The 16,426-nt window shown below is 34.5% G+C and overlaps 1 protein-coding gene across 4 annotated transcripts; it reads right to left on the bottom strand.

Annotated features, from left to right (window-relative positions):
* Nucleotides 1–1,670: 1,670 nt before the first annotated feature.
* LOC136202527 (uncharacterized) lies at nt 1,671–15,245 on the bottom strand. 4 transcript variants are annotated; one of them, XM_065993209.1, is made up of 13 exons: nt 14,877–15,245; nt 13,402–13,594; nt 9,418–9,501; nt 8,151–8,392; nt 7,757–7,997; nt 7,236–7,315; nt 5,235–5,319; nt 4,185–4,358; nt 3,980–4,093; nt 3,317–3,361; nt 2,375–2,459; nt 2,184–2,228; nt 1,671–2,106 (listed from the first exon to the last, which is right to left on the bottom strand). In XM_065993209.1, the coding sequence occupies exons 1-13, from the start codon at nt 15,053–15,055 to the stop codon at nt 2,033–2,035; spliced, it is 1,641 nt and encodes a 546-aa protein (XP_065849281.1). In that variant the 5' UTR covers nt 15,056–15,245; the 3' UTR covers nt 1,671–2,032. The 4 variants fall into 4 exon arrangements, with proteins under 4 accessions (XP_065849281.1, XP_065849283.1, XP_065849282.1 ...); XM_065993211.1 differs by having other exon boundaries at nt 4,185–4,316; nt 14,877–15,244; XM_065993210.1 differs by having other exon boundaries at nt 13,402–13,576; nt 14,877–15,244.
* Nucleotides 15,246–16,426: the final 1,181 nt, after the last annotated feature.

The following is a 16,426-nucleotide window of genomic DNA, read 5'->3' as shown; positions in this document are numbered from 1 at the left end:
TTTACAGTTATATAACTATTTTTTATGATTTTTATCAAACTTATATTTTTTATTTTTAGTTTTGTCAAATGTCAGTTTTTATTTTTTTTAAAAACAGAGTACCGGTTTTTCTTTAGGAACAGAAAAAATGTTATCCATATAAAAACTGAAACATCTGGTGCCTATTCATTCTTTTTCATGTCAGTATAAATCTATAATGGCGGAAATCAGAGATTTAAATTATTTCTAGTTGGAAAAGGAATTCTAATTTATCAGAACTCCTCTTTGGTCTTCATGGAACAAACCTGTTCTTTTACTTGCTTGAGTTTTAAAAAAAAAAACCAACAGCAATATCGTGTTTTTTTTCTTTTTGGAAGAGAACAACAATATCATGTTAAAAGTGGTTTTTATTTTGTAAGTATATGACATTTTAAGAATTTTTTTTAAAGTATTAGATAGTTGTAATTAGTTAATTAATAATGACTAATATGTAACTAATCCAATAGATATTATGCCATAATTAAATTATTATGGCGTTTTGATTTAGATGGGCTTGTGAAACTATCGAGTTGAGCTTTTTTATTGGATTTTATACACAATTTCAAGCCCAACATATAAGACAACCAGGCTTGATCGAACTTGGACTTGGCCAGACCACAAATGAAATAAGAAAATTTATGGGTCAAATACATGAATATCATAATTAAGTATAAAATTATAATTAAGTCATATTACTCAGTTTAATTCTTAATGTGTCATTATTCTCTATATATTATGATTTTACACCATAATTTAAAAAAGGTAAAAAGCATCCTGAGGCCCCTGATCTTTCATTCTTATATATGAGTGTATTAGGTCCTTCCATAAATCAATTAATATATAGGTTTATTAAGGCATGTTTGATGTGACAACAAATGATGTTCTAAAAATAACAAATTCTAAAATAAAAAATATATTATACAAATTAATAAAAATAATTTAAATAAAAAATAAAAAATTTATTGAACACAATAAAACCTTGTTTTTCGATAATTATGTTCTAAAAATAAAAATAATGTTAAAATTGAAGCACATTTTGTGGAAATAAGAAGGGTAATTTTATCAATAACAAGTAACTACAATCAACTGTTCATGAAAAGAGCTTTTCGTGAAAAGCTCCAAACTGTTACAGTGTCCAGAGAAAATGCGAAACGTTGCAGTTATATAAACCTAACCAAACATGCCCTTAATAAACCTATATATTAATTGATTTACGGAAGAGCTTAATACACCCATATATGAAAGATCAAGGTCTCAATGTGTCTAAATGAAAGATCGAGGGCTTAATGCACCAAATGGTGAAAGATCAGGGGCTCAATGTGTCTAAATAAAAGATCGAGGGCTTAATACACCAAACAATGAAAGATCAGGAGCCTCAGGATGCTTTTTGCCTTTAAAAAATATAGGCTCCAATTCATAAATTATAAACCCTAGAAAATATATTCTAGACTTTTAATTTTTAAATTCTAATCCTTAAAATATATTAAAAATACTGATTTTACTAGTTTGACATAATCCAAAATTATGACTTAACATAGTTGTAAATACTTTGTGGAATATGAATTTGTGTGTAATTTTCCCAAAATTTTTTATCTAGAATAACATATTTTCAAAAACTTTTATAAATTTCTAACTAATAGCATAATGATATATATTAAAAATATGTATATTATACATCAAATTAGTACTCCATTATCCATAGATACTGAATTAATATTTCATGTATAAAGATAAATTATACTTTGTCCTATAACTTTTGTTAGCTATGAAAGGTTTGCTTCTATTTTTATTAAAAACACTAGTAATAAATATATATGGTGAACTTCCTCTTATATTACTGTACACTCGGAAAGTTCTAAAAATTATATGCAGGAAGCTTTTCATTAACTATGCAGATCAAGATCAAACCTTGTGAAAAATAACAGCTAGACCTTGCATGTCCGAAAGAAGGAGAGATATTTTACACGGCGGGTGAGGATTCGACTACTCTTGACAGGTTACACTGTAGAATCTTCTACTGAATTAAACTGCTTTCGAATTCCGGAGACTCGGACAAGTCTTTAGAATAGTAGTCTACTGCAGAATCACCTGAAAGACCAAACTATAGTTAAGCTATCCATGAAACATTAGGGTGTGAAAATACCACAAACATGGAATATCATTACTATTTAATGAGTCAGTTGATGACTGTGATGCGATACACTTTAAATCTGCACAAGTTGGAAAATTTTGAGACTGTTAGATAGAATGCCAAATGATTGGTTCTGTCTGTTATTATTTAATCGGTCATTCTAAATTAGAATGTTTGAATGATAGTAGTATAGCAAATTAAAGAAATAAAGAAAAAATCCCATACCATCAGAATTATATAATCTTTTCACGGCATCAAAGTTCTTGTATGTGTAACCAACAAAACTAAGATCTTCAGGAGATAGCAATGCCTGCCAAAAAAATCAGATAAGATGAAGCTACAGGATAGGTAAGCAATAAAAGGGTTCTTGTCACTACTTACAGCATGATAAAGTTCTTGTAGTGTAAATACAGGAAACTGAAGATTTACACAAGAGACTAGAACCCTGGAGGTATGTATATGAATTGGGCCTTTAACAATCAGCTTAAACTTTTAGTTCAATTGGTTCCATGATATGGTATCGGAGCTTCCCACAACAAGTGATCAAAATTCCTCACAACCTCATTTGTTAGTTCAGTTGGTTCAGTAGGGCCTGTGTTGTCCACGCTTCAAGCCAATTGGCATTTGCGTGCGTGGTGTGCCAGATATTAGGTTTTTAACAATTAGTTCAATGACAAACGTGTACAACATGAAGCAACATGTCACAACTTCCATAGTGTGGCAATGGATCAAATTGGTTTATTATGCAAATCTCTATTAAAATGCCAAATTTCTCATAAAAGACTAGATCTATTCATATTTGGAACGTCATTTCAACTACAGATGCCTTCCAGCATCTGGAACTTTACATGTGCATGTCTTTGAAGGTTTTAAGAATGACCAATTTATAGTGGGAAGGTTTCAACACAGTGAAACTTTAGCTCTACATCACCAAGCAAAATATGTTTCAGTTTCACACAAAGATTCAGATTCCATATCTCCAGTCTCCAATCTATGATCCATTATCCCCCATTTATGTATATTTAAATTGAAATTTTTCCTAGAATATTCCAGCCGCTAAAGGTCTTGCTACTATAAAACATGCTGAAAAAAATTCAGGCGATTGTCACCCAGCAATTTTCATGAGAAAGTTCTTTGAATAATAGAACTTATGGTTGACCAACATACCTTCCTTCCAGGTCCTGATCCTCTTCGGGTTGGGACAGGTTCCACCTACATTACAAGAGTTCTTTATTTAATTCCAATTCCATAAAAGCTTCATGGTGAACAAAATCGAAGTCTTTTGAAGTCCACATAAATGGAAGAGGAAGAAAAGGCACTAAATTATAGGCAGCATGAAAGAAGAAAATTGTCTATTACTCTCCAGTCAAACGTCACAATAGGATGTGAGTGAACCTTTGTCATCTCTACTCTCTCTATATATATATATTACTATAACTAATTCATCAGGCTTCAAAGATATCCTCATATATTACTATAACTAATTCATCAGGCTTCAAAGATATCCTCAGAGCAGTCAGGTCAGAGAAAAAGAAAATACTTATTTATGTTTCTGGACGTGCTTCCCATTTTCTCGGAGGTAGACATCCTTGTATTCATTAACCCACCTCCATTTCATGCAAAAGGTAGAATTTGATCCAAATCTTAAACACAATTCCAAGACACTCAATCAGCAAGGTAGCCACCTTTTTTGTTGATTGATACCATTTTTCTCTCCCTCAAGTTAATAAAATAACGACAGTTTGTTCATCAAGTTAAATGCCAAATACACATTAAAGCTGATGGACCTTCTCAGGATAATAAGAAATGAGTAAATTTGTAGAATCATACCTCATCAAATTTCATAAAATTTTGAGTATCAAGTTCTCCATGAACCTCTGGTTTAAATGCTGCCTCCACTTCATAAAGTTTGTCCCATGCAATATCCTTGAACCAAGGATGAGCCTGGTAACATTCAACAATACTAGATTTGAGAAGAACTAAATTATTTAAAATGACTAACAAGTACATATATTGCAGTGAGTTTAAAAAATACTTTAATTTGATCTGCTCCGAGAGTGCCAAGCCTATGTTCAACATCACAAAGCAACCTAGAGATCAGATGCCTTGCTTCAGGTGTCATCCTTGCTTCCTCTGGAAAGTTTAAGTGATTTTTCCAGTGCACAATCTGGCAGGTATCAATTATGAGGCTATAAACACCAGAAGAATGCTGCGAATTTTTAGTGTTCTGTTTTCAAAGTCAACTTCATATCCTTTCGCTTTCTTTGTATACTCTTCCCCAAATTAATAAATTAGCAAATACATATAAGCAACATATGAAGGGAACAAAGATTTCAATACTGATATTAGCTTAGAAAATGCAAGAGCATTTCAGTTCTGTCAATGCCATGTTGGTAGGGTCCACCATAGTGAGAAGCCTAATTCTTAGAGTGCATATTGACATTCTCATTTTCTTCATCATGCTAGCAAAATAAGCTGATTCCGTAGCTAATTGAACAGTGAGATTACAAGATATTATAACAGCTCGTGCATAGCCATGGGCAGTTTTTAGTATGGTAAATGATACAGCAAACTAATATGTCATGATAATGATCCTCAGTCATCTCATTTCACTTCACTTATATTTGCAAAGTCTAATTACTTGAACAAAACCTCCATTATCATGTATATGAGTTGGATATGTTCCATTAAGATAGAGTAGATAAAGAAAGGATCTGAATAAAATTCAAAATTAAAAAGAATAATTAGGTGAAATGAAACAAATGCCAAGTAAAATTTATACTTTAGGAAGAATGAATTTATCAAATTATTGAATATGCATCATAAGGATCATCTTTATTTATATAGTCACATCAAGAATGGATTAATATGAAGTTAAAGATTGGATAAAAGGAAACAAAAGATATGACATTCACTTAGACAAAAGTTACAGGAGGAACAATATATACCCCCAAAATCAGTAATAATGCAATAATAAGAAGCATATACTATTTTAAATTAGAAGTACATGACATTAATTCTAATCAGACATCAAATGATTCAACTTAGCAGATAATAAATCAAATAAATAACACAGAAACCGAACCTTTCGGCAGGTTGTTACTGTGTCATCAGAGTAGAAGGGAGGATAACCAACAAGCATCTCATACATTATTGCACCAAGTGACCACCTGGAAGAAGGTAAATACATCATAATTCATGACAGAAATATGCTAAAGGGTGATAATTTAATTGTACTTTGGGAACAAGAGAATGAGTGGAATGAAAGTGGAGAGAGAGGAAACTTTTGGGTATACATAACTTTTATTTACATTGTTTCAGGTAAGGGAAAAAAGGACGACAGTGTTCTATTAACTATAATTGCAGATGAAACTATTATTTTAGTGGCCAAGGGATAGTCGGTAGAAAGGATAATTTTCCCCATTTTCACCTTGCTTTCCACCTAAATTTGTCCGCAAAATGATCATGGGCCCAAGAGAGGATTCTCTTCCCTTCATTTCTTTTCCCCTTAATCCCAACCTTCTATCAAACAAGAGAAACTTTGAACTTCTTAAAACTTCCACTTCCTAGTTTTGCTTCCTTCCTCTTTCTACTATCTCCTAGAAGAGATTTGTTATTAGTACAATTGTAGAAGGACTAACTGCAATTGCAACAAGCCACCTTAACTGGAAAAATGCTCCTCAAAGTTAAAACAATGATTTATTCCCAATATATCAGGGAAAGATACACCATAGAGCACTAATCATTCCAGTTAGATCTTAAAAAAAGAGAGCTCAAAGTGCACTTTTTGGGATGTTTGCTTGTTTTGCCACAAAAAAAAAAAATTAAAGTTTCAGTGTCTTGTTTAAAGGCAAATATCCAAATTTCTATAATGTAGAAAATTTTATGGACTAAAAAAAATGCACAGGTGAAAGTCAGAAGAAAAGGAGCCAGATCACGTGTGAGGTTACACACGTATAAGGGAGTCCCAAGATCGAACCTTTTTATGCGTCTATATTGTTCAGAGTTGGACTACAATTCGATAGAAGGAAAGTAAGTCTCAGTAATGTTCTAGGTGACCTTAAATAAAATAAGAAATAATACCAAGATCAAACTTTTTTATACATATATATTTATCAGAGTTGGAATACAATTAAAATTAAAAGACGTGTCATGGAACCAATTGAGCTAAAAGCTCAAGCTACGCGAATGCTCACTGGGCTTGAAGCGTGCACAACACAGGCCCATATTACCATGTCCTGCAATTAAATCAATAAATGGGGCTCCCAGGAATTGAACCTTAGACCATTTGGTCAACGTGGCTCTCATACCATGTCATGGAACCATTTGAACTAAAAGCTCAAGCTGATATGCCCACTGGACTTGAAGCATGCACAACATACGTCCATATTCCCATGTCCTGCAATTAAATCAAACAACCTAGGAATTGAACCCTAGACCACTTGGTCAAACAGGCTCTCCGATACCATTCTGATACCATGTCATGGAACCAATTGAACCAAAAGCTCAAGCTAATAGTTAAAAGTCCACTTCATATTAATACATGACAAGACGGAAGGTAGCTCTCATGTAAATGTTCTAGGTGACCTTAAATAAAATAAGAAATAATACCATATTTTAAGATATCCAACTGATGGCTAGTTATAGACAAAAGGAGCCAATTACAAGTATGAGGCAATCATCTTCTTTTGAGGGCTGAATTAGGCCGAAGTTCTCAATATGGTACGGGAGTCATCTATTCCAATATTAACCTCCTAGGAGTTGACTATCCACAGAATTCCAATCTTGCAAGCTTAATGCTCCAAATGTTCAACCATGGGCATAAAGGGGTGTGTTAAGATATCCCATCTTAACTCTCCTTTAAGGTGGAGTTAGGACCAAATTTTTCAACACCATACTTCTACTCCAATTTCAAAAAGATCTACAGTAACGTAACTTCTAACTGCAACTAATTAGGCCACCTTGCCCATAGAATTAATCTTGTAATGGAGATCCTTAACAATAAAAATGAATGTGCAATAATTTATATCCTTAACAAATTATATCCTTAACGTGAATTTGGTATAATTAACTCTAGTTAACTAACCAGTCACACTCCATGCCATATCCTTTCTTCAGCAATACTTCTGGAGCAATATAATCTGGTGTGCCAACTGTCGAATATGCCTGTCAAGAACAGCAAGCAATGAAGCTCGAGTACAACGAACTTGAAAGATAGGAGTTCCGAGGAGGAAAAAAATGAAAAAAGAAATTATAACAAAGAAGTTTAAATGATAGAAGTTCAAGAAATTAAAAACGTAGTTACTAATAAAAGAAATTACACATTCTCAATGGAGGTCATTGATTCAATAACTTATATTACTGAACGTGTAAATTTCCCAGGAGAAGACAAGTAGCGAGCGAGTATATATACATATAGATAACAGTGGAGAAGTATATGTGCATCATCAGACGGAGCATGATCAGAGATGAGACAGTGGATATAATACATGCATTTAAGTTTAATTATGTAATCTCTGAAAACTAGATCTTTTAACAGTTACGTCCAGCTAGAATTAAAGTGTCAACACTTGCCATGAGAAAAAAAGAGGAGGGTTGACTCATTACCAGTTTTCTCCTGTTTATCTGCCAATGTTGTAGCTGTTCCTGGGGGCTTTTCCAGCGCGTTCCACTAGCATCTGGAAATTTTCCATGAACATTCATGGATTCCTTCAAATCCTTATCGTCAAGTGCCTCATTTTCGTTTATGGGAGACAAATTGGAGCAGTCGAGAGGTTTGCAAAGACCAAAATCTGAAAGCCTCATATGGCCATTTTTGTCCAGCAATAAGTTGTCAGGTTTTATATCTCTGAGAGAACAAAATTGCTGTCAGAAAGAAAGTAGCTTCACAAGATTTCTGCGGAAGTAGAAATTTAAAAAAGTTTAAGATATTTTGGCTTCTAATATAATTTCTTTGTCAACTTTTTTTCTTATTAGCAAATGACTTGACAGTTATACCCACCTGTGTATATAGTTGTGTTTATGAATAGATTCAATGGCCAGGACGCTTTGTGCAATATAAAATCTAGCCACAGTTTCGGTCAAAGTCTCTTCTCTCATAAGCAAAGTCATAACATCACCACCAGGCAGATATTCCATGATTAGATACAAGTATTCAGCATCTTGAAAAGAGTAGAAGAGTTTGACGATAAAGTGACTGGCAACTTCTGCTAGCAAATTCCTTTCAGCTTTAACATGCTCAACCTACATTATGCACACAAAATAAGGGTGCAGAACAAAAACTCATACAGGATTTTAGACGTGCTCTTTTGTTTCCATAAGGTGTTCGCTCCTTTGGTAGACATATCTTCTTTAGGATGTGCCACAGTGTCTTAACTGTTTGAATTCATTTCATCTTGTCTAGAGGAGTAATGCCAAATTAAATCTTTTCATGAATCTCGAAATACAAGATTGATAGATCAGCTACTCTCAAGACAATATCATCTTAAAATGAACCACATCTACCTAAGAAACTATTAAATGACGCATATATGCCTAAGAAACTACAAAATTGTAATGGTATTTTGCACCATATCTCAGTCCCTTCATTGCCTTTCTGATTTTATGACTAAGAAAAGATAAGAAAATGTTATGTAGGGTCAGTCCAGCTTATCCGTAAAATCTTTTGAAAGAGGACTATGTTCTTTAAGTGTTCAGTTGGTGATATTGTGCAGGGCATTACAGAGCAATTTACAGTCTTAAATAGATCATAGAAGCATCACAAATGTCATCTCTCTTCTCTGATTTAACTTTACATGCTACTGCACTATACACACTGGTATATAAATTTATACATTTGCTGGCAAAAGATAAAAAATAATTAAGCCTGTACATGTACAAAATTAAATATATAGTTAAGCCTGTATCTGTTGGAAAGTTTTCATAGGGATCATGAAATAGCAAGGAAATCAGTATCATTATACATCATCATAATGGATCAAGTTCTTAATTCTCAACCCACTGTGGTGTGAGACATATTGACAATGTTTACTGGCCTCATATAGTTAAACATTTCATTTGAGCACAAATGCAAAGGACAAAGAGGCACACGCCAATAATGTACAAAACTTAAGCATTTAATGACTGTATTCATTGGAGTACAACCCAAGGAGATGACATCAGTTCAATATGAAACACATTCTAAAGTAAGTAAGAGATAAAAATGTGCAGTGTGAAAGTTCAAGGAAAGCTCTTAAAAAATGAAATTTTTCATTAGTTGCAATTTTCACCTGTCCTCTGCTAAGCATCTCAGACTTCTTCAATTTTTTCATGGCATAGATGTGGCCGGACTTTTTCTCCCTGCATAATCTCACCTGTGGAATAATATTTCACAATTTCACACACATTTTGTAAACACAACTTAAGAATATACAACAGATGCTTAATGTATAGACACAATTTCAAGCACCAATTTCTTGCAACACATAATGGAAAAAGAACAATACAACTAGATTTAACGCCTATATGATTCGTAGAAAGAAGGAACAAGCAAGATCAAAGTAAGCAGCAAACAATTGGGTCCATTTAAAAGCAATCAACTGAACCACCACCACTGGCACCATTTTGCTACCAGGAAACTTGTTTTCCGTCTAACCTCCATCATTTCTCTATAAGTTCTCACAAACAAGTAGGCTTTCCTGGGTAGGAATTCAATTATATCAAGTTGGAATATGGCATGAGTATATAACAGAACAATTTCATCCTTGCTTAAAGAACCAAAGTACGTGAATATTTGTCAGATTTGGATGAAGCAATATTTGAAGCTTAGCAAACACAATAATAGAGCCAAGTTTGTCAGCACTCAGAAGCAATAAAAGAATAGCACGCTTAAGTTTGATCAGCCCTATGACAGAGTTCAGAAATACAAGTTTCATGAGTGATGCAAGGTTGGTACTGAGTATTGTTCACAATACAAGGAAAATATCTTCCTCGATCCTTGCTTTGATATGCCCTTTTCCTACCTACTAGATAATTATTTGTCTTGTTTTATTGCCTTAATAGTTGTTATTACCTATTAGGAGTTTGCTACAACAGCTGTAAATAGTACAACTGTGTGATGTGTGATTTGTAACTGCTGCCACGTCAGCATCAGTTTTTCCTATTTAGTCTCTTCCTTAGCATTGTGTTGATATCAGATGAATATTGATGAAATCTTACTTTCTCTTTCCTTCTTCCTCTCTTCTCGAAACTATGTGATTCTCTCCCTATCTCTCTGTTTCTTTCTTCTTCGCTGTTCATATCTTCCCTAAACTCCATTCTTCCCTAATTACTTCTATCAGAAATCTCTAATCATGACATTGGTACCAGAAATTTCCTTCCTCCGGCCATGGAAGAATTTAACCAGTTCTGCAAGCAGCAACAAAACTTTGATCAGCAATGGAAACTGCATCGCAAGAAGCAACAAAACTCTTTTGAACAAATCCGTAGATCCTTCTCAAATTTGGCTCAATTGATTCTAGAAACTCAAGGAGTTTCAAATCCCTCTTCTGTTGCCTCCCACCTGTTTGATGTAATGCTTAGAAACAAAGAAAAGGAAACCTTGCAAACCACCCTCCAATCTGTTGAGAGATCTTATTACCCTAGAGCATTGCAAGCAGCCCTTGGGCAAGTCAAAGACGATACGGAAGAATTGCAATCTAAACCACTGTGCAAATCCCCAATAACCACCACACTTTGGACTCTAAACACTTGAAACAATCTAAAACCTAACATGACTTTCAGATCTCCAATCACCTCTTCACCTTATGCCCAAAACACCCTAATCATACCGAAACATCAGCCTGAAACCAATCTGCTATCAGTGTTCAACCAGAAAACTCCATACAAATAATGTTTTGGTACCAATGTGAGCCTAGCTGCTGGTCAAACTATTGGGCCATCTTATTCTCATAGTTATGCTCCTCTTATTGGTTTGTCATTGTCAAGGAGTGTGATTCCTAATCCTCCAATTGATGCTAAGGCTCTTAGCCTTTGCACTACTGCCATTGGACAGGAGAGACCTTCTGCTTCTCGTCATTTATTGTATCCGTTTGAAAGAGAGAAAAAGAAGCCGATGGAAAAAAAACTTCTGCGAGAAGAATGTCCTTGGAAATGGAGGTTTTTGAAGGAATGCAGCTTTCCAACATGGAGTTGAAGAACGTCTTTTGGTGTATTCCTTTATGCCAAAATTAAGTGTTGCAAATAGTCTAAGTCAAAACAAACCTGAGGAGCTTGTTTTAGTTTGGAAAACAAGGAAAAGAACGGTCTTATGTGCGTCATGGGAGCTGGAATACCTTCATGAGTATTGTAATCATAGGAATATTTATCGGAATGTGGAGGCTGCAAATGTTTTGCTGGGATATGAATCTGTCATTCTCAAATTTGCCATTGTAGCACGCAATTCTGTTAATTTCAGCCTTGCTATGGATGGAATTGCAATAGCTACCCTGAGGATGCTTAGCACCATTGAAATTGGATTGCCTCTTGATGAATATGGTCTTATTAGTCACAATGCTAGAAGACTTATTGAGTTATTAGGCATAAGCCACATGATTCGAGAGAGGACGGATGCCATTGATGCTGTTGGAAACACCACTGCTATTATTGGGAAGGGTCTTGCCATTGGCTCTGTAGCCCTTGTATCCTCTGCCTTGTTCAATTTCAGCAGTAGATATGTTCATACCAAAAGTTTTCACTGTTTTGATTGCGGATGCAATCAAGGATTTTATACAACTTTCAACTGCTTTAATTGGCATGAATTTGTCAATAAATGGAATTATGAATAAGAATTTGCTTCTAAAGGCATTTGACAGATTTGGACCTTTTGCTAGAGTGAAAATGAAGTGGTCCAAGATAGAAAAAAAAGCGATGACAGTAGAGATATTGTGCAATTTCTGCATTCATAAACAGAGCTGAAAGACAGGCAGCAAAAGATGAAATGCAAGGAATGGCTGCATATGAAAATGAGTTACTTGCTGCCCTTGGAAAGGCAGGAGACCCACACCCATATACCATGAATGCTGATATGGCTATTGGACCCACACACCATGAATGATTGCAGTTATCGATTTTCATGTGCACTTCACAAGAAGTGAGGAATTTAGGAGGAACATCATGAGGCCTCGGCAATTGGATGCAGGATCCAATTGGGATGAAAGTTTTGCATCATCACTCTTGGGACAGTTAAAGGACAGCAAAACTAAGTGTCTTGAGCCTTCAAGAATTGTTGGTCATGTTGTTGAGTTCAGCGTTGATCACTATGACAGTAGATTTATTCAACAACAATTCGACCCCACCACAATTCCTAAGAAAACCATGGGTTATCAGAAATTTATGCCCCAACATCTTGCTTTGATGACTGATGTGTTTGGTAATCATGTAATTCGGCAATACTTTGCATGTGAGCGAACGGAAATAGAGGGCAAGCTATCTCTTCAAGTTGTGACACTTTATCTAAAGGCCATTTAGATTGTTGATTCCAACCAGCAGATTAAAATAAGTGTAGAACCAGCGCTGCACACTACTTGGGAGCACCAGTCTATGTTGGCAGCTCGTTTCACTCCTTTGTATATTCTTGGGGATAAAAATGCAATAAAGGGGGAGTATTGTCACGATATAGAGTAAGAATTAAAGGGAGATTAATGAGAGATTATTTAGATAATTACGTGTCTTGTTTTATTGTCTTAATAGATGTTATTACCTATTAAGAGTTTGTTACAACAACCGTAAATAGTAGAGCTGTGTGATTTATAACTGCTTCCATGTCAGCACTAGTTTTTCCTATTTAGTATCTTCCTTAGCAGTGTATCAATATCAGATGAATATTAATAAAATTTTACTTTCTCTTTCCTTCTTCCTCTCTTCTCGAAACTCTGTGATTCTCTCTCTATCTCTCTATTTCTTTCTTTTTCTCTATTCTTATCTTCCCTAAACTCTATTATGCCCTAATTACTTCTGTCAAAAATCCCTAATCGTTACAATCTACTTATCAGCCATATGCCCAATCTCTCAAAAAGGCCCTCCCCTATGATGGTCTAAAAGTAAAATCATTAACACAAAATTTGTGTCTTTACAGTTGCAAATATTCTGTCTGTTTGTGCCCTATTTATTTAGTAGATTAACTTTTTCCTCTTCAGACACATCAGAAAGCACTTGGAAAGTGTAGATATGTATTAATGATATCATCAAAAGGAATTGTCTTCATCATTCATATTTATCATTCATATATGCCTAACCTCTCCAAAAGCACCTCTTCCTATGATGGTCAAAAGGTCAAAATCATCAGCACAAAACTTGTGCCTTTTCAGTCGCATATACTCTGTCTCTTTTCGCTCTAAATCCTTTAGTAGATTACTTTGTTCCTCTTCAGATGCAGCAGAAGATGCCAACTGCTTTTCGAGCTCTGAACGCCTGCAATTAATGTAATAGCTTCAGAAAGGAAAGTACAAAATCAATAACTAAATAAACCTATAACAATTAATAATCTCTAAATGAACTAATTTCACATACAATGAATGCAAATTATTATGGGGAAAATGAAAACCCTATAACACATTCAAGCAAATTATTATGGGGAAAATGAAAACCCTATCACACATTCAAGCAGCTGCTTTTTTTCCTCTCTCTCTATATATACATAAGTTGTCATTAAAATGGTCAGCAAGTGCAGAGCAAAATAGCCATGAGACGGAGATCAATAGAGACAACAACAACAACAACAAAGCCTTAGTCCCGAAATGATTCGCGGTCGGCTAACATGAACCATCATATAAAAACAAGCAAATTTGAAAATATACAACCAATTGGATATGTAGCTGAAAATTTCGTAGGGTGCAACTGGATTCGTGTCTTCAGCAACATTTTTGCAGTCATTTTTACCGTGCCAATGGCAACAAATTGAAAGTTGCATGAGCATCACGCACACACAAATCAGAAACCATAATACATTATTTATGGCTTGTTAGGAAAAAAAAAATCATGCTTCAGAGTGACAGGCAGTCATTAGAACTGCATCTAATTTCTAAGCTTGTTATGTCAAAGCTCCAGGTGTCTGAAATTCATACAAATTAGTCACTCGTCATTCTCCAATGCAGAATGAAAACTTAAATTAGTCTCTTTCTCGTTTTTCTTTGCCAATAATTCCTCAATTTATTAACTTGTACGTGTTATAGCTTTTACACCACAAGCATCCAATCGGGTTAAAAAAATTCCGTTAAGCTGTTGAAAGCTTAACACCCTGACAGGATATTTTTCAGTACTCTATACAGGATCAGCTGTTCGCTATATAATCGTCATTATAAAATGGAAGGGATTATCCAAGGAAAACAGAAGCAGGTCTTCTTAACGTAATTTCATATTGCACATGGAATGGAAAATTTTGGAGGCTTAACACTGTTAATAAACTAGCCTCCCAATAAAAACAGATTCAAAGAAATTCAATAAAACCCCAGGCAGCGCTCATTTTTCTGATAAACAATATCAGCCGCATTCGCATACATAGATTGTCAAATTCGAAGCACCAAAACACAAAACAAAATGGCGGTCACAGAAACTCCCTCGCTCGATTATAACCACACAAAAATCACCAAAATGTATCTAATTCTAGCTACGTTCTTCAAGATTTCGACTGGAACAACGCCATACAAACAAAATCCTGATATGAAATCCAAATGAAATGAAGGCATTATTATACAGAGAGGAGAAGGGAAACCTTAATCTCCGTTGTTGGATGTGCTTCATCTGAGATTTGTAATGGTTTTCAATGAAAATCTTGGCAGCCGCAACTCTTTCTAAGGTCAAACTGGAGCCTGCCTCTCCTTCTTCCTCCTCGTCACCAGCCATGTGCCCAACGTCTTCGTCGTGTTCCTCCTCATTATGATTATTCTCCATTTCTTCGTTCTCTGCCTCTCTCTCTCTCTCTATCTCTTTCTTTCTCTGGTTGTCGACATCTGAACCTTTCGACCTATCTCTCTCCCTCAGTTTTGTGTGAATTTTGGATGATTGTGACAACGATAAAAGCTGAGTCAGGTTGTTACTTGTTTGGCATACAGGGGACGACAATCCAAACAAGACCTGAGAAAAATGACAATATATCCTTTCTTTCTCTATCTAATTGAGCAGCGGCTTTTCTGTATGACACGTGGACAATCACATCCCACGTCAATATATCTGGCCCCACCAAGGTGTGCTGTATATCTTGTTATCATCTGTAACTTCCCACGCTTTCAACTCGTAAAATCTAACGGTCTAGGAGACTGGTGGGGCCCAATAGTAACGTCGGCGATGAGATCATCAGCGAAGATATGAAGCGGGCCCCAGTAAGTATCTATCCTTAAGAAATGTCAGTAGTATTATTAATTCTTACAGCATCCACAATGCTTTATACTCACCACCACTCAATATACATGTCACATCATTAATTTAATAAACTTCAGATCATTAATTTAATAAACTTCATTTTATTAAACTATGTAACTTTAATAGTTAAACTTTATAACCACTCAATCATAATGGACTAACCAATCACTAAGGATCCACCAATTAATTAAACCAATCATAATTGATCCACCAATTAATTAAACCAATCATATTATTTTAAAAATAATAAAAAAATATATATAAAAATAAACAAACGCTTAATAAACATTGAGTGGTTGATAATGATTACTTTTTATCATACTCTCTCCAATGGGAGAGTATAATACAATGGAGTATATTGAGTGATTTATTATACCCCATTGGAGATACTCTTAAAGAGAACATTTAGGTGCTGTTTGATAAAACTGAAAATTAAATGCTGAAAAAATAAATACTAAATTTTAAGCGCTGAATATTATAAGTGCTGAAAATATTGAATGATTTAATTTTTGAAAAAGTATGATTTGATAATGTTTAACTTAAAATTATAAGTTAAATATTTTGACTTATTAAAATAAGTGGTTTTTAACTTAATTAACTAATTTAAGTGGTGGAAAAACAACCGTTATCAAACGCACTTAAATTAAATAAGTGCTTAACATTTTAATTTAAGCAATTAAGTGCTTTATCAAACAAGGCCTTATAAGTTCCTTAAGTTTTTTTTACTTAAGTTCGTTTTTTTAGGAGAAAGTTCAAATAAAACCCGTGTGGTTTTACTAATTTTCAGATAAAGGACTGTGGTTTACTTTTTGTCAAAACGATGACTGAGGTTTCACACTTTTAATAATGCTATTAAAACTATCTTTAACGACCTGAAAATGAAAATTTTCAAGAATTAAAGTT

This window comes from Euphorbia lathyris, chromosome 8 (genome assembly GCF_963576675.1).
Source record: "Euphorbia lathyris chromosome 8, ddEupLath1.1, whole genome shotgun sequence".
NCBI lineage: Eukaryota > Viridiplantae > Streptophyta > Magnoliopsida > Malpighiales > Euphorbiaceae > Euphorbia > Euphorbia lathyris.
The sequence above is the reverse complement of the archived record's forward strand: the minus strand, read 5'-3'. Positions and strand labels throughout refer to the sequence as shown.

Excerpts from the sequence above, each read along its gene's own strand:
- LOC136202527 (XM_065993209.1), bottom strand. The coding sequence starts at position 15,055 with ATGGAGAATAATCATAATGAGGAGGAACACGACGAAGACGTTGGGCAC. Across the intron at positions 13,595-14,876 it reads ATCCAACAACGGAGATTAAG|CTATTACATTAATTGCAGGC; the intron begins GTTTCCCTTCTC and ends TCCTTTCTGAAG. Across the intron at positions 7,998-8,150 it reads AAACACAACTATATACACAG|AGATATAAAACCTGACAACT; the intron begins GTGGGTATAACT and ends TTGTTCTCTCAG.